General features: G+C 50.0%; 1 protein-coding gene across 1 annotated transcript in view; it reads left to right on the forward strand.

Annotated features, from left to right (window-relative positions):
- Positions 1-16,839, forward strand: part of WDFY3 (WD repeat and FYVE domain containing 3) — a 76,554-nt gene extending 59,715 nt beyond the window's left edge. Inside the window, exons 48-65 of the mRNA XM_054172698.1 lie at positions 463-543; positions 1,067-1,121; positions 1,454-1,573; positions 2,513-2,630; positions 3,456-3,562; positions 4,193-4,346; positions 4,699-4,790; positions 5,628-5,840; positions 8,058-8,205; positions 8,912-9,066; positions 9,525-9,683; positions 10,768-10,947; positions 12,115-12,297; positions 12,537-12,633; positions 13,332-13,661; positions 14,338-14,449; positions 15,086-15,283; positions 15,711-16,839. Of these exons, the coding sequence (XP_054028673.1) occupies positions 463-543; positions 1,067-1,121; positions 1,454-1,573; positions 2,513-2,630; positions 3,456-3,562; positions 4,193-4,346; positions 4,699-4,790; positions 5,628-5,840; positions 8,058-8,205; positions 8,912-9,066; positions 9,525-9,683; positions 10,768-10,947; positions 12,115-12,297; positions 12,537-12,633; positions 13,332-13,661; positions 14,338-14,449; positions 15,086-15,283; positions 15,711-15,831 (2,623 nt within the window). The 3' untranslated portion in view covers positions 15,832-16,839. The remainder of the gene's footprint in view (positions 1-462; positions 544-1,066; positions 1,122-1,453; positions 1,574-2,512; positions 2,631-3,455; positions 3,563-4,192; positions 4,347-4,698; positions 4,791-5,627; positions 5,841-8,057; positions 8,206-8,911; positions 9,067-9,524; positions 9,684-10,767; positions 10,948-12,114; positions 12,298-12,536; positions 12,634-13,331; positions 13,662-14,337; positions 14,450-15,085; positions 15,284-15,710) is intronic.
- Positions 16,840-17,488: the final 649 nt, after the last annotated feature.

Genomic DNA, 17,488 nt, shown 5'->3' on the forward strand with positions numbered 1-17,488 from the left:
GGCAGCCCAGAAGGCAGCCATACCCCAGGAGGCTGCCCCCTCCCTGGAGGTGCTCGAGGCCAGGTCAGATAAGACCTTGAGCAAGCTGGGCTGGTGGGAGGTGTCCCTGCCCATGGCAGGGGGGTTAGATGATCTTCAAGGTCCCTTCCAACCCAAACCATTCAGTGATTCTCTGAATCTATGAAATCTTTGTGTTGGGCCATATGTGAGCTGTCAGTGACCTAACCACCAGAAGCAGGTTGCAAGAGTGATGGGTGTTAGGCTGTGGATGACCAGGACAGAACCACTACAAAGTGCATGTGAAGCTGGTAGAGTGTGTTCAGTGAGGAAAGGGTCTTCCCATGTTGTGAGAGATGTTCTGTAGCTGCTCAAAACAAAGCACTAAATGCTCTCTGCTTCTAAGGAGCAGGCATGGCAAGGACAAGAACACTAATCTTCATCTCCTTTGGACTGCTGATGCAGGTTTTTGGCTGTGGTGCCATCTCTAACTGACAGTTCTGAGTCAGTGTCTGGGCAGAGACCAAACACCAGTGTAGAGCAAGGGTAAGTGATTCTGTTCCTCACAAGCTCTTGATGCTTCATTATGGGCAGGATTTGCTGGAGGGTACTGCAGCCTCAATTCAAAACTGGGCATTACCAAGATAAATAACACTTACTGATGCTGTGCCTCAGTTGCTTTAGATGTACTAATATCACTGGCAGCATCAAGGTACTTTCTTGCTGATGAATATGTGCTAGCAGGGTTAATGTTGTCAGTATGCAGATGGAATGGAATTGGATGAAAGGGATTGGAGTGCCAAAGCCATGAGATTTGCCCCAGCTGTTTTCCTCAGCAGCAGCCTGTTAGATGTATTTGCACTTGCACTGAATTGCTTCCTTAAGGTGATCATTTTAACAGTATGTGTTTAGAAATGCACAAAGGCACTGCTGAAGCACAGGAATAAAGCTCTGGTTTACTCATTGTTACCATTTGTAAGGTTTGATCTTAAAGCTTTGGATTGTCTTGTGAAGATGTAACACAGATCTTAGTGCTAAGTCAGCAAATCCACTTCCTTCTTCCCATTAGGTCTGGCTTGCTTAGCACTTTAGTGGGAGAAAAGTCTGTTACTCAGAGATGGGAAGTAAGTATGACAATGTGGGGGTTCCTTGTATTCAGTTCCACGTTTTGCAGCACTTCCTCACTGGTCAGGGCACAGGAGTTGCATCCTTTTACTAGGACGGGTGGAATAGCCTGCTGGAGAAAGGGTGTCTCACAGCTGGGTTTGGAGTGGTTTATGGTATCCTCACCCACCAGCAAATGGTTCTGCTGTAGGAAATGCAAGGGGAGGGGCTGTAGTAAAAGTAGAGAGAGCATTGTAATAGTGCAGTAAGTTTTGTCTGTGTGAGGAGAGCTGAGCACCTTTGGTTGTTGCAAAGTCAACGCTTTACAGTGGTGTTTTCTGTCTTCCTTAAGAGAGGAGAGATCAGTAACTTCCAGTACCTGATGCACTTAAACACTCTGGCAGGCAGATCCTACAATGACCTCATGCAGTACCCTGTCTTTCCCTGGATCCTTGCAGACTATGATTCAGAGGTAAATCAAACATCTTGTCAGCTTTTTAATCCTTTGTGTGGTGGAGGTTTTGCAAATGCTGCCTTGGTAAAACCCAGGCTTCTCTATCACCAGTTGTTTGCTTCCAGCTCTGCTGTGTGTTCCTCCTACTTACCAGCATATTAGGAGCAGAACATTAGAGCTTCTTGGCTGCCCCATGCAGGCAGGTGCTGGTCTGCATTGGTTTTATGGATGTCACTGGACTGTGCACAGGAGAGGCAGGCACAGAGCCCAGTGTGTGCAGGCACAGAGCCCGGTGTAAGGCAGTCCCCTGTGTGCTGCAGCAGTTCATGTCCTGAAGGACACCATGGCCACAGAGAGGCATGCTTGCCCAGCAGGCTGTGGCAGGGGCTGGTAGGAAGTCTGCCCCCACAGTGAGGAACTGGCTCTTGAAGAAGATGAAACATCTTACTCATGCATCATGGGCAGCCATTGCTACCAGCCAGACCACACAGTGAAATAAATGTCAAAGAAAAAACTGTTGAGGATGTAAGAACAGGATGAGGACCAGCTGGGGAACAGGATGAGGGCAGCAGGGCAAAAATTATGCAGACCCTGGGTGTGCCTTCAAGTAAAGCCCACTGACTGTCTTAGAAGAGACTGAAGGACTGAACTGAGTAAGCATATCCAACGTGGATCAAGGCCAGGCTGGATGAGGCCTTGAGCAGCCTGGTCTAGTGGAGGTGTCCCTGCCCATGGCAGAGGGGTTGGAAATAAAGGCACTTTAAGATCCCTCCCAGCCCAAACTATTCTGTGAATCTATGGACTTTGCACCTGCTGTGTGTGTAGGGAACAGGGATGACAGCCTTGGGAGGCTTGTGGAGTTCAAAATGGTAACCGGCAGTGTGCACAGGGGTGGTTTGGATTTGATCTTTGTCTTTCTTTATCAAATTGGTGTTTGGTTATTTGGTGTTTTTAAAGGAACTGGATCTTACAAATCCAAAGACATTCAGAAACCTGGCCAAGCCCATGGGAGCTCAAACAGAAGACAGGTTAGCCCAGTACAAGAAGAGATTCAAAGACTGGGAGGATCCCAACGGTGAGTAATGACCCATCCTGCAGGAAGAGCAGAGGCACACGTGCCTGTCCCGTGGTGGGAGTCATGGATTCTTACATTGTGGCTCAGGAGATCTGGATGGCCCAGCAGTGTACCCAGATGGCCAGGAAGGCCAGCAGCAGCCTGACCTGTATCAGAAATGCTGTGGCCAGGGTAAGGAAGTGGCTGTGCCCTGCCTCAGCACTGGTGAAACCATGCCTTGAGTCCTGGGTTCAGTTTTGGCCACTGCAGAATAAGAGAGACACTGAGGGGCTGGAGCAGGTCCACAGAAGGGCACCAAGGCTGGTGAAGGGTCTGGAGAACAGGGCTGGGGAGGAGCAGCTGAGGTGACTGGACTTGTTTTGTCTGGAGGAGAGGAGGCTCAGGGGAGACCTCATTGCTCACTACAGCTCCCTGAAGGGAGGTTGGAACCAGGTGAGGGTTGGTCTCTCCTCCCAGGTAACAACAGGACAAGAGGAAATGGCCTGAAATTGCCCCAGGGGAGGTTTAGGTTGGACATTAGGAAAAATTTCTTTGCTGCAAGCGTGGTCAAGCACTGGAACAGGTGCCAAGGGAGGCAGTGGAGTCACCATCCCTGCAAGTGTTCAAGAGATGTATGGACTTGAGCCCAGACTCCAGTGACAAACAGAAAGCTTTCAGTTTCTTGAGGGTGAGGATTACAGATCCCAGTTTCTGGTGTGTCCAACGAATTCCAATTCCATCATGCCCAAAGGTCACAGAGTAAATAACTCCTTTTCTTTTTCCCCCCAGTTAGCACAGACACTGTCACTTAACTGCTTTATTGATGTTGGGTTTAATCTTGTGCAGGGGAGACCCCAGCTTACCACTATGGGACCCACTACTCCTCTGCCATGATTGTGGCTTCTTACCTTGTCCGGATGGAGCCTTTCACTCAGATCTTCTTACGGCTGCAGGTACCAATTCCATCGCTTCCCTTGCTGCTTCTTTCCTGCTGGACACTTGAGACCTGAGCAACAAATACAATCAGTTGCCTTTGTTTTCATCAGATATGAGAGAATTACATTTAGCAGAGTTGTTTCTGCCTCAGAGGTTTCTTTGTAAAAGGTGGAATGGAATTCACTTCTTTTTGTGTTCCTTCTCCTGGAATTTGAACACTTTCCTAAGTGTAGCAGAAGAAAAGGTCAGCAGACAAAAGCCCAAGCAAGTTTTGCTGTGAAAAATCCTTTGCTGCTCAAGCTTTCTTTGTCTGTTGTTGAAAGAATCATATGGCAGCTGTTTAGCTCTGTGCTGGAGGTGCTGAAAGGTTGTTATTGTAAGCCAGTATGTCTCCAAACAGACATTTTAGAGGAAAGCTGAGAGAGAGAAATGAGTTTGTTCAGCCTTGAGAAGAGAGGGGTTAGGGGAGACCTTCTCACCGTGGACCAGTGCATAAAGGGTGGCTGCCAGCAGGATGGGGACTCCCTTTTGACAAGGAGTCCCATGCAAAAGACTAAGGGTGATGGGGACAAGCTACTGCTGGGGAGATTCCCATGGGTTCCAGAAGAAAACACACTCTGCTGCTGACACACTTCTGTGTCCCACAGGGTGGTCACTTCGACCTGGCTGACCGGATGTTTCACAGCGTGCGGGAAGCTTGGTACTCGGCGTCGAAGCACAACATGGCAGACGTGAAGGAGCTCATCCCAGAGTTCTTCTACCTCCCTGAGTTCCTGCTCAATTCCAACAACTTTGACCTAGGTAGGCAGACAGAGCTGGATAGCATTGCTGAGGGTGTGAGAGCAGTGCCAGGCAGCCTGACATGAGAAGAGTGTCTTGTGATGAAGGCAGGGAAAGGTCTGGGTAACTGCAGGAGCGAATGAGGAGTGAGTTGTGTGCTGTGACTTGAAAGGACAAGCAGGCCTCTGCTGGCACTTCCTTTGTGGTTAGTCACTATTATGTCTGACATTCAGAGCTCATCAGGAAGAGTATACAGCAGGACTTTCATTGTTTGTATCATTTCTTTTCACTGTTGCTGTTGCAGTGCAGCTTTGCTGCTTCTCCCCACGGTTTAATCCTTTTTGTTGTTATTTCTGGTGGGGTTTTTTAACAGGTTGCAAACAAAATGGCACTAAACTTGGTGATGTCATCCTCCCCCCATGGGCAAAAGGAGATCCTCGGGAGTTTATCAGAGTTCACCGGGAGGTAATTGAATTTGCATTTGAATAACGACAGCAGGAAACAAGGTCAGCTGGCACTTGCCACTCTTCCCTAGTTCAAGCTGGATGGTGCAGTCATAGCTGCTGGCCAGTCCAGGAGTTCCTGGTTGATAGCTACAACTGGTGTTTCCTCCCCTTCCTTTTTGGCTGACATCCTGGTTTGACATGGGTACCTTTAAAACCCACAAAGTCACAGACCTCCAGGAGGTGGACTGGGAAGTGTATTTTATTCCCACAAGCCCTGCATGCCTATGAAACTGGCTGCAGAGTCAGTTTTCTTCCCCTTTTTTCCTTCCCTCTCCCCTCCTCCTTGGATGCACAGGCTGTTATCTCTTGTGCAGGAGTGAAGCCTGGTTTTGGCCTTGGCAATGCTGCCAATTTGGCCTGGAGCTGCCAAGCTGAATTTTAGCTGCATTACAATGGTTTGGTATGGGAGGCAGAGGGGCTTGGGGCAGGGGGGGAAGGCCTGGGTTTGTTGGCCTGGTTTAAAGGGAGGTTTGTGTGAAGCTTTGGCTTAATGTGTTTCTGTGTTAGGCCCAGTACTTTGTGCTGTTGTATGTAGTTAAGAGTAGTATTTCCATTTAAACTTTCCAATCCTATCCAATTATTTGTGTGAGTGATTTTCTTTGGAAGAGGTAAAAGAGCATCTGCCTAAACCAAGACAGCTGGGGAGGTGGTTGAGGCAAGACTTGCTTCAATTAAAAGCTTCATCCAAACCTAACCAGAATATGCCAGAATTCCTTGTGCATCATTGTATGGGGTAGGTGTGGGCTCAACCAGTGACCTACACAGCTGGTTTTAATGCCTGTCCCTTCAATTCCAGGCTCTGGAATGTGACTTTGTGAGTGCACATCTGCATGAGTGGATTGATTTGATCTTTGGCTATAAACAGCAAGGTCCTGCTGCAGTAGAAGCTGTCAATGTCTTCCACCATCTCTTCTATGAGGGCCAAGTGGACATATATAACATCAATGATCCATTGAAGGAGACAGCTACCATAGGATTCATCAATAACTTTGGACAGATACCAAAGCAGGTATAGCTTTCATGTCATTCTCGATTGCCAGATGAAACTCAAACTGAAACACATCTGTGGAGAACAGGAAAGTGTTTCAGGAGTGAAACTTCCTGGAACTGTTTTTTTCCCCACAAATATTCTTCCAGTGATGGGAAATATTTCACATTTCCATCACAAATGCAACAAAGATCAGCTGGGGGCTTTGCTCATGAGGGTAGAAATGTCTTTTTCCTTTGTGCCTGTAAAGTGAAGGCCAGATGAGTTCATCACTAAAAATGATCTTGAGGGATAATGAAGTTCCTCCTGCAAAGTCAAAGGGGAGCAGTGAAATTGCAGCTTCAGAGCAGTGCCTGGGGTTTAGGTATTTGAAGTTATCCTGTAATAAGAGAATTGCCAGGAGAATTCTGGAAGAATTTATGCTTCCTCTTTTTTTCTTTATACCAGTCTCTGGAAGTTCTGCAGGGCTGGGACACATCCTTTGTTTGGAGACTGCTGAAAACCCCCTCAACATTTAAATGAAGGAGGTTGACTTTTGCAGGACAGCTGTAGTTAAGGAGCTAGAGAGACACATTTTTGGTGCAGCTTTGAAATGTGTGCTCTCCTCAAGAGGTGACATTAAATCATCAAATGCAACCTTAAGTCTAACGTTTCACTGTGTGGAGTTTTCTTGGGAGGTTGGGGTTCCTGTCCTTCCCTGTCCCTTTCTTATTTTTACTCTCCTCTCTTTCCCCTCCCTGTCTCCCCCAGGATGAAGGAGGGTTGGTTTTTCACTTGTTGGCACTGCTGCACTGCTCAGGCTTGTGCACCATCCCTCTGCTATGGATAGGCAAACCCTTAACAACACATCTCCAGGGGAGTGAGGGCAGCAACCTCCAGCCTGGAACTTCAGTTCTCCTTCCAATTCTGTAATGGTCTCTGTCTGAAAGAGTAACAGGAAGCTTGCAAAGTATCACTGACTGTTTGGTTGTGACATTTACACCTTACAGTACCCAACTTCTGACAGCCAAGATGTTAATGATCCCATGGTAAACCTTAGTGTGTATGGTGATGATCACAGCTGGAAGCAATGATGGGCTTGTTGGGCACTCTGAGACACCAGGAATGGTCACTGAAGCAGTCACATGGGAGTTACATTACTCAGTGACAAGCCAGGCAGAAGATAATTACAGAATCATAGAATCACAGAGTGGTAGAGGTTGGAAGGTACCTCTGGAGATCATTGAGTCCAACCCCATGCCGAGGTAACTGCACCTAGAGAAGGTAGCTGAGCACCACTGAACAAAGCCTGCTCCCATCATCCTGACCCCCACCCTTGAGGTATGGGTCAGTATTGCTGAGATCCCCCTCAGTCTTCTCCTTTCCAGACTGAGCAGCCCCCATTGTCTCAGCCTTTCCTCACAAGAGCTTTTGCAGTCCCCTCACTCAGCATCTTTGTAGCCCTTTGCTTTATCTTCTCCAGCAAGTCCCTGTCCTTCCTGAGCTGGGCAGCCCAGAACTGGATATGATACTCCAGGTGAGGCCTCACCAGGGCAGGATAGAGGGGAAGGAGAGCCTCCCTTGACCTGCTGGCCACACTCTTCTTGATGCACCTGAGGATGATTATCAGGTGCCAAGATGCTGCTGTTGTCCTTGGCTGTCATACATGGTCTGGTTCCATGCCCAGCTACGTTCCTTGGTAGCACAGCCACCTCCAAGCTCAGGAGCTGTTGTTTCAAAGCCAAAAATTATCTTTCACCTTATCTAAGGCTAGAATTTGATGACCACCAACTTTGGGATTGTCTTTTTTGTTTGGTTTGCTTCAGCTGCTCTTGCAGCTGGCTGCAGCTTCTAAGCCACTCACTGCAGCCTTCTGGAATTGCATTCGCTGCAATGGCAAATTTGTGTCAAAGGTTGCCAGAAGGTGGGGGGGACCCTGGCACAGGTTGCCCAGGGAGGCTGTGGATGCCCCCTCCCTGCAGGTGTTCAAGCCTGGCTGGATGAGGCCTGGAGCAGCCTGGGTTAGTGGGAGGTCCATGGCAGAGGGGTTGGAACTGGATGGTCTTTAAGGTCCATTCCAACCCAAAGCATTCTCAGGTTCTATGATTCTAAGCTCTTAGTGAAGGCTGGGGGCAAGTTCAGAAGCATTTGCTGACCTGCAGAATTTTTAGAAGGAAAACTGGCCAGTCTGATGGTGGTCTTAAGCTTTGTGCTCTTGGAGAGCTGTCCTGTGCTAATCAATTGCTTGCTGACTTTCAGCTGTTTAAAAAGCCCCACCCCCCCAAGCGAGTTAGGAGCCGGCTGAATGGAGAGGCTGTGGGGACATCTCTGCCCCCTGGTTCCACGTCTGACAAGATTTTTTTCCATCATTTGGACAACCTGAGGCCATCTTTTGCCCCAGTGAAAGGTAAAGTGTAAAACCACTCTTGTTTCTTTGCCAGAGCATTCAGAGTTTCAGGCCATTTCCAGGGTTTGTGTCATTCTAATGTTCTTAATACCTTGTGAGAAAGATTTAGAGAAGCCTAATGCTGTCAGATTATGTTCCTGGCTACCTTAAAATGTACTTGGGAAGCACCAGATCTGTGCCAGGAGGCTGAGGGGAGACCTCATTGCTCTCTACAACTGCCTGAATGGAGGTTGCAGTGAGGTGGGGGTTGGTCTCTTCTCCCTAGTCTCAGGTGATAGGAGAGGAAATGGCCTGAAATTGTGCCAGGGGAGGGTTAGGTTGGAGAGCAGGACATGGGGCAGTGGGTACAAACTGGGAGCTAGGAAGTTCCACCTCAACATGAGGATAAACATCTTTGCTGTGAGGGTGCTGGAGCCCTGGAGCAGGCTGGAGGTTGTGGAGTCTGTTTCTCTGGTGACTTTCAAAACCCACCTGGATGTGTTCTGGTGTGACCTGCCCAGGGTGGTCCTGCTTTGGCAGAGGGGTTGGGCTCTATGATCTCCAGAGGTCCCTTCCAACCCCTGCCAGTCTGTGCCTGTATGAAACAAAGATTTTTCTCCCATAGCCATTACAGAGATGCTGCATTTGCAGAGCATCAGGTGTTTAATGGGATCAGGTAGCATTTGTCTGTGCTAGCAGTAAAACATTGCCCCATATTCTGTTCTAGAGCTCAAGGAGCCTGTGGGACAGATTGTGTGCACTGACAAAGGCATTCTGGCTGTGGAACAGAACAAGGTTCTCATCCCACCTACCTGGAATAAAACCTTTGCCTGGGGCTTTGCAGACCTAAGCTGCAGGCTGGGTACCTACGAGTCAGACAAGGTTTGTAACTGCCATTTGTTCCAGTGCTGAATGTACCAAAAGCAATTAGTCCTCCACAGTGGGAGAAAAAACAACACACTAACAAGGGAAATGTATTTCATGTGTCCATGAAAGGATCTTGCACTGCATCTGTTTTATTGTTCCCTGTCTGCTGGTCTTCATCAGAACACCAGCAGGCTGACAGAAACAAATTAATGTTGCTGTTTTTCTTTAACCAAGTCTGCCAAAGATGAATGAATTAAATCTGTGCAGCTAAAGCTCATCCATCTCTCCTGTCCTCTCAGGAGGCATCTTCTGGCAGAGGCTGGAATTGCTTCTGCTTGGGGAGACACTGCAGGAGGGGTAGCCCTGATATTTTTGAGTTAGTGAGCCAAGCTGCAGGATGCCACACAGGTTTATTTTTATCCTGCCAAACACTAATCCTGCAAGTAATTCTTCTTTGTGTTCTGTGGTTTTAGGCAGTGATTGTTTATGAGTGCTTGTCAGAGTGGGGGCAGGTTCTGTGTGCCATTTGCCCCAACCCCAAGCTTGTCATCACCGGAGGAACGAGCACGGCGGTGTGTGTGTGGGAGATGGGCGTCTCCAAAGAGAAAGCCAAAGCCCTCACACTCAAACAGGTAAAACACAGCAGGGCTGCTCTTTGCCTCCACTCTGCTGCAGAGGAATTAGGAAAGCTTTGCAACCGAGAGTCCAGCAGCCCACTGCATCCTTTTGAAGGGTAGCTGAGCACCAGGAGCTGTTTGGAGAGATGGGGAGTTTGGTAGTGATGTTAAGTGTTCTACAGCTGACACCCCACCTGTGTCAGGGAAGGCAGTGAGGGAGGCTCTTAAAGGCTCATTCTCCTTCGTAGTTACTTTTCTCTTTTAAAGTGCATATATAGAAATTCCACCTCTGCATGAAGTGAGGGTAGGGAGACACTGGAACAGGTTGCCCAAGCAGGTTGTGGATGCCCCCTCCCTGGAGGTGTTCAAGGCCAGGTTGGATGAAGCCTTGAGCAACCTGGGCTGCTGGGAGGTGTCCCTGCCCATGGCAGGGGGCTGGAACTGGATGAGCTTTAAGGTCCCTTCCAACCCAAACCATTCTATGATCATTGTTTTAGGTAGCTGTGTTGTGAAGTGTTACTGCTCTTGTTAGCATCTCAATAGCAGGACTTTTCCTGAAGGAAAGTTTCCACTTGCATGTCATGAAAAAATATTCAGAGCCTTAGTTATTAACTTGCAGAGTCTGCAGCAGCTGTCTGAATTGTGTTTCCAGAGTGTTTTATTTAAGGACAGTGCAAAGATAAAACTCTCTTGAATTTCAGGGCAGTGTAGTAAGGGCCTTTCATGCTCTAGACTCCTGTTCCAAAGGTTAGGTTAAGCCTAACAAGTAAAAGAAAGGTCTAAACCAGGTAGATTCTTGTAGCTGTATTCTCCTGGAATTCTCTGCTTGAGCAGTCAGGCCCTGGAGCAGGCTGCCAGGGAGGCGGTGGAGTGTGTGGAAGTGTTCAAGAAAGGTGTGGCCACGGCACCTGGGGACAGGGTCTGGTGGCCATGGAGGTGCTGGGTCTGGGTTGGACTGGGTGACTTTAGAAGTCTTTTCCAACCCAAGCAGTTCTGTGGTTCTGTGATTACCTGAAGCTTTCCAGCCAAGTGGGTTTAGTGTAGTTATGTTTGTCCTCTCCCCTGATTGCGACTTGTTGCCCCACCCTCTGTTCTGCAGGCACTGCTGGGTCACACTGACACTGTCACCTGCCTAACAGCCTCGCTGGCTTATCACATCATCGTGAGCGGCTCGTGGGACCGCACCTGCATCATCTGGGACCTGAACAAGCTCTCCTTCCTGACACAGCTGCGGGGCCACAAGGCTCCCATTTCTGCTCTCTGCATAAACGAGCTGACGGTGAGCGCCGAGCGCCGCTCGCCAGCCTGCACTGCGGCAGCGGCGTCGGTCAGAAAGGGTTCAACCAAAGACAGCCAAACCAGGCTCCTGTGGCAGACCTGCTGTAACTCCTCTGGAAAGCCATTAGCTGGGTTAGGGAGGGATTGATTTGTGTCCTCTGCCCGGAGAGACGCACCTGGGTTTATTCCGTGCCGAGCAGCTAGAGCTCAGAAAGGCTTCTTGAGAGTAGCTAGTGTGATGTTCAAGTGGGTTGTCAAACCTGCCACAGGGGATAAGAAAAGGTTGTGATATATTGATCTGAATTGACTTCTTTTCTTTGACACTTAATTTAAAGGACATGGAATATACCTTGGGTGAAGCTGCAGTGACCGTTGTAGCAGTTAGAGCTGCCTGGCAGAGAAGGACCTGGGGGTGCTGGTTGTACAACTGGCTGAAGATGAGCCAGGGTGTGCCCAGGTGGCCAAGATGACCACCAGCAGCCCAGCCTGGATCAGCAATAGTGTGGCCAGCAGGAGTAGAACAGGGATTGTCCCCTTGTACTCAGCACTGACGAGGCTACACTGGAGCACTGGATTGAGTTTTGGGCCGCTCGCTCCAAGAAAGACATTGAGGAGCTGGAGCAGGTCCAGAGAAGGGCAGCAAAGCTGGAGAAGGGTCTGCAAATGCAAGGAGGAGGTAGCAGGAGGCACAGTTATTAGCCCCCAGGAATCTGGTGGTTGCAGTGCTGCCAGAGTTTTAGACTGCTGCTCCTGTTTCCCCTCTGCACTAGCTTGGACCATCTCTTGCTCTTCTACCAGTATGAAGACAAATGCAAGGTAAGGTGGCACATGTTTGCCCACAAGAAGTGGAGCCAGCATGAGCAGAGTGTGGAAACTGAGAAGGGACAGTACTGAAGAGAAGTTGTTGGATTGCTGTACTGTGCCAAGTGGAGGCATTGTTCAACTCAGGCGCTGGAAATACAGCTGATGGGTTGCTGCTGAGCCTCCTTGTCTATGCACAATTGCAGAGCTGCATCCTGTTGTACAGATTTGCTCAAACTCTGCTTGAGCAGAACTGGAGTTCAGCCTTGGTGGCCAAACTCAGCCTGTAGAGGAACCTGCCTCAGATTTTTGCTGAAGGAAACTTGGGGCTTGCATTGAAGTAGGGAGGTGTCACTTGTCTTTGCAGGGGGACATTGTCTCCTGCGCTGGCACTTACATCCACGTGTGGAGCATTAATGGCAGCCCCACTGCCAGCGTGAACACCTTCACTGGCCGCAGCCAGCAGATCATCTGCTGCTTCGTGTCGGAGATGAACGAGTGGGACACGCAGAACGTCATCGTCACGGGGCACTCGGACGGCGTGGTCCGGGTGAGTACCAGCGGCCGCTCCTGCCACGTGGCCCTCTGCGCCCCGGGGCTCTGCCCAGCAGCGGCCTGCCTGGCACCAGGAGCAGTCCTGCTCTGCGTGGGTGCTCCCAGCCGAACGAGTGCTCTTGTGGCTGCCAGTGCAAAGCCCCAGTTCTAAGAAGCCATCTCAGCTCCAGAAGCAGCTGAGCAGAAAGCTGAGAGCTCACTGTGTGTCACCTTGCTTACCTCCTGTCTCTCCAGTTCTGGCGGATGGAGTTTTTGCAAGTACCAGAAACCCCAGCTCCAGAGCCTGTGGAGATGCTGGAAATGCAGGAGGATTGTCAGGAAGCACAGCTGGGTATGTCTCCTGACAAGTGCTTTTGTGTTTGCCTTTGGCCTCATCTTCACTAGAAGCAGATAGAAGAAGTGGGGTCTCAGCAGAGCAGAGGGGCAGAATCCCCTCCCTCCACCTGCTGCCCACGCTGCTGGGGAGGGAGCTCAGGATAAGGGCTTTGCAGATCATGTTGCAGATCCTGTCTGGATTTGGATCTGGATCACAGGATGCTCATCAGTGATTATATCAGTCTAGCTTGGGTTCTTTCCTTTGTCACTAGGAATGGAAATATCTTGGGCAGTTGCTCTTTTCTACTAACAAACCTTTCACTACTAAACCTGCATCACTGGAGTTTCCCTACAGCTGAAGCTCTGCTTCCTGGTGTGTGTGTGGCTGGAGAGCAGCAGGAGTTGGTTTTGTTAACTTGAACATTTTCAAAGTTTTACTAATTGTGTTCTGCCATATCCTACCTCAGGCTGTGGTAGGAAATAGCTTCAGTTCAAGCCTACTTTAACTTTGAAACCTACTTGAACTGTGATTCCTGGCAGGAGCTGAACCTCTGCAGGGGCTTTCAAGATGCCTGCATGCAGTTCCCCTGTAGTCAGGCTGTGGTGGTAGTTGTTGGGCCGTAGGTAGTGCAGCAGGAGAAAAGGAAAGCTCAAGAAGCTCAGGGTATCAGCAGCCCTTCTAACAACATCTTCTCTCCTGTTTGGTGAATCCAGGGCAGGAAGCCCATGAAGAGGACAGCAGTGACTCTGAGGCAGACGATCCCTGCGTAGGCCAGGACACAAAAGTGCAGGAGAGCCAGAGTCAACCCAGCAGCACCAGCCACAGGCCTCGGTCGGCATCAAACAGAGCGGCGGCAGCGTGGTCAGCAGACAGCGGCTCTGATGACTCCAGGCGTTGGTCAGACCAGCTCAGCCTGGATGAGAAGGATGGCTTTATCTTTGTGAATTATTCTGAGGGACAAGCGAAAATGCATCCCCACATTCAGGTTAACCACCCACACCCCAGCTACGCTGAAGCACGGCACTACAGCAAGCTGAAACCAGGTAAAGGGGCTGGGGGCACCATTCACACATGGAATCACACATACACCGCATGGGGGGTTGTAAGGGGCCTTAAAGATCACCTAGTGCAAGGCCCCTGCTGAAGCAGGGGCACCCACAGCATGTCGCCCAGGATCACAATGGCCAGGAGACTCCACAATCTCTCTGGGCAGCGTGCTCCAGGGCTCCAGCGCCCTCACAGCAAAGAAGTTTCTCCTGTTCAGATGGAACCTCCTAGGTTCTAGTTTGTGCCCATTGCTCCTTGTCCTGTCCCTGGGCACCACTGACAAGAGCCTGGCCCCAGCCTCTTGCCCCGCACAGGGTCCTTTAGCTCTTGCTGAGCATTGAGCAGATCCCCTCTGGGGCTGCTGTTCTCCAGGTTAAACAGCCCCAGGTCTCTCAGCTTCTCCTCCTCACAAAGGTGCTCTTCTGAAACTCCCAGCTGGACTTCAAGAAAGTGGAGTCTCTGTCTCTGGTTTGTGTCCTCTCCTTTCTCCCACACGCAGTTGAAAATTGTGTTTTCCATGTCTGAAACTCAGCTCTTAGGGACTTACCTCGGGCAGTGGAGAGGTAGACTTTAGTCTGTCTACAGAGTCACAGGTATGCTGGGGGGAGGAAGGAACAAAACTGAGATGAATTAGGTTTGCTTTTAACCCTCCTCTTCACCACTCCTTCCCAGGGTACAGGTGGGAGCGTCAGCTGGTGTTCAGGAGCAAACTAACTATGCACACAGCTTTCGATCGCAAGGACAACACACACCCGGCGGAGATCACCGCGCTCGGCATCTCCAAGTGAGCAGCTCAGCTCCCCAGCTGGCCTCTAGGCCACCTTCACACGCTGCATGGCTCCTCCAGTGCTGATAGCTTCCAACAGGATTATTTTCCTTTCCCCAGTGGGAAGCAGTTCCTCACTTACTGTTGTTTTATAATGCTTCTGTGCAGGGCAGCTGTGCTCAAGGGCTACATTAGGCAGTTTGAAGGCCCAGCTTGACAGAGTACTGGGCCCTATCTCATTTAAACTCTATTCTTACCCTGCAAGGTTGGACAGGATGATCCTTGAGGTCCCTTCCAACCTGGTATTCTATCAATCTGTTCTATCCCATGAATACTAAAATAAATGGAGGCATTCAGCCTCGTTGTGTTATACAGGGAGTCTGATTCCCATTCAGACCAGGCTGATGTGTTTAGCCTCCTTGTATTACAAGGGGAGTTGTTACAGCTCTGATTCCCACTCGAGTACAAGGGGACAATCACTTCCCTGGTCCTGCTGGCCACACCATTTCTGGTCCAGGGCAGGATGCTGGTGGCCTTCTTGGCCAGCTGGGCACAGCCTGGCTCATGTTCACCCAGCAGACGGAGGTGAAGTCGTCGCCGATACCTGTGTGTCGCTGTCAGCTCTGCAGCAATGCTTTTGCTCTTCTCTTGCAGGGATCACAGCAGAATTCTCATTGGGGATGGTCGGGGCAGAGTGTTCAGCTGGTCTGTGAGCGACCAGCCCGGGCGGTCTGCAGCGGATCACTGGGTGAAGGACGAGGGAGGGGACAGCTGCTCCGGCTGCACCGTGCGCTTCTCGCTCACCGAGCGGCGCCACCACTGCAGGAACTGCGGACAGCTCTTCTGCCAGAAGTAAGCCAGCCAGCACTGAGCCAGCCAGCCAGCAGGCTCCCTTGGGGCTCTTTGCCATACAGAGTTCTAGGCTGGGTAAAGTTGCTGCACACCAGGGAGCTCTGCTGGGAGCTTCCGGTTAGGAAGACAGCTATCAGGAGAGCAACCTGTTCCAGTGCCTCACCACCCTCACTCTAAAGAATTTCTTCCTATCTCCAGTCTCAATCTCCCCTCTTCCTGCTCAAAGTCATTGCCCCTTGTCCTGTCACTACAGGCCCTGGTCAGAAGTCCCTCATACAAGTGAAATTCTGCTGCTGCCACACCGCTCTGCATCTCTGTGTTGAGATGAGTTTGGAGTATTCCTTGATGCTAGTTTGCATGCCTGGATAGGAAGTGGCCTGGCTGGGAGAGGACCTGTGTTCACAGCAGTGTTTGTTCTCCTCTCCAGGTGCAGCAGGTTTCAGTCCGAAATCAAGCGTCTGAAGATCTCCTCCCCAGTCAGAGTCTGCCAGAACTGCTTCTACAACCTGCAGCACGAGCGGGGTCCAGAGGAGGGGCCTAGAAATTGATGGGGTCTCGGCAAAGGGAGACCTCCTCCCACCCCACCCTGACTCCAAGGACTAGTGGGAGTCTGGTGCAGTGGTCAGAAGGGATTAGAACACTGTCTGTTTACATTGAGTTTTAAGCACTAAAAGTCAAAAGGGATCATTGAATGGAGCGGTGTTGAGAGAAGGTCAATGAGCGAAGAGCAAGCTCCGGGAAGACATGATTAATAACCACAAACCCAGAACTGTCAGCTCCTAAAGCTGTGTTGATGTGGCTGTGGGGAAACTCTCATGTACCCTACCGAGCTGTTCTTGTCTTGGCTTTGCAGAGCTAGTCCTGTGGGGCAGGGGAGGGGACGGCCGGGGAAGGCTTTTTAGAGAGAGCTGTAAATCCGCCTTCCCCGCCAGCTCCTGTGTATATTGTAAATAGCTAGAATGGCCTTTTTATCTACATCTGAACCTAACTGCCTGCTCCATGGGACTCCAGATTAACCACTAGACTTTGTGTGGCATCTTTATCTCATCTGCCAGTTGAAACAGGAATGTTTAAACCTGACTACACCCCAGGAAACGCGAAGGCATTGTGTGGATTTCTGTTTAACAGCCCCAGCCTGTGCATGTTTGTTCTCTCAGTTGCCCACACTGTCCTGTCAGGCTACATGGATTTGTCAATTTATGGCTTTTTATTCTTTTTTTTTCCTCCAAAATAGAACATTTTTGAGACTAGGACTTGGGAGCATTTTCTTCTAGCTTGTAAAATAACCAGGAACTAAAACTGTACACTTGTGTTGCGTTTTATACCAAACTCCTGACCACCTCAGTGTTGTTCATATTTACTAAGGCCTCTTTTATACATAATTCAGAGCTGCAGTTTTGTTAATTCCTTACCCTTCGTTAGCAGCTGATTCATGCAGGGCAAGAACCAGCTTTTACCTTCTTTTAGCTCATAGCAATTGGCTAGCCTAGGGGCACAGAAGGCAGTTCCTTCTGCAGCAGATCTTCCCTCTGCTGTCCTGCAGCTTGCTTGCAAAACACCAAGCGTCTTGAGCGCAAGTTGACTGTCAAGCAGGGACCGCTCCCAGCAGCACATGCCAGCAGCTGGAGGACAGCAGCAGATTTTCCTTATGGGCTTTTCAGTTCCAGTGGGAATTTTCGTGGCAGTATTTTTTTACTACTCTTCTTTCTTTTGCACTACCTGTGGGATGAAGTAGAGACGCCGATGGCCACTGGGATCGGACGGTGTGCATCGGATAGGCCCTGTGGATTCCGCCTTGGAATGAGGTCTTGCCGGTGGGTTTGTGGTTGGGGGAGGGAGGGAGTGGGGAGGGGGCAGGCTGGCCTTTGGTCTGGTTTTGGTTTTTAACATATGTGTATATATTTTGTAAATGGTGACAAACTGACCTAGAACTAGGGATATTCACGATGGATTCTTTAGACTAGAGGTAAGGATGTGCCCCAAACCAACAGCAGACTGGTGGCCCTGCATTTGCTCTGCTGGTGCTTTAGTGAGTGTCCTCGCTCCAGATGAGTGATCATTCCCTCCTTCACTTGGAATGATGGGGGTGAGCTCTGGCCCCAGGAATGGTACTGTCCTCAGAACTGCACCATCAGAAGTGCCAGAGCCTCTGTGGGGTGTGAGCTCCTTCCAGAAGGTCCTTGGCCCTGCTGGGGCACACGAGTC

This window comes from Dryobates pubescens, chromosome 24 (assembly GCF_014839835.1).
Source record: "Dryobates pubescens isolate bDryPub1 chromosome 24, bDryPub1.pri, whole genome shotgun sequence".
NCBI lineage: Eukaryota > Metazoa > Chordata > Aves > Piciformes > Picidae > Dryobates > Dryobates pubescens.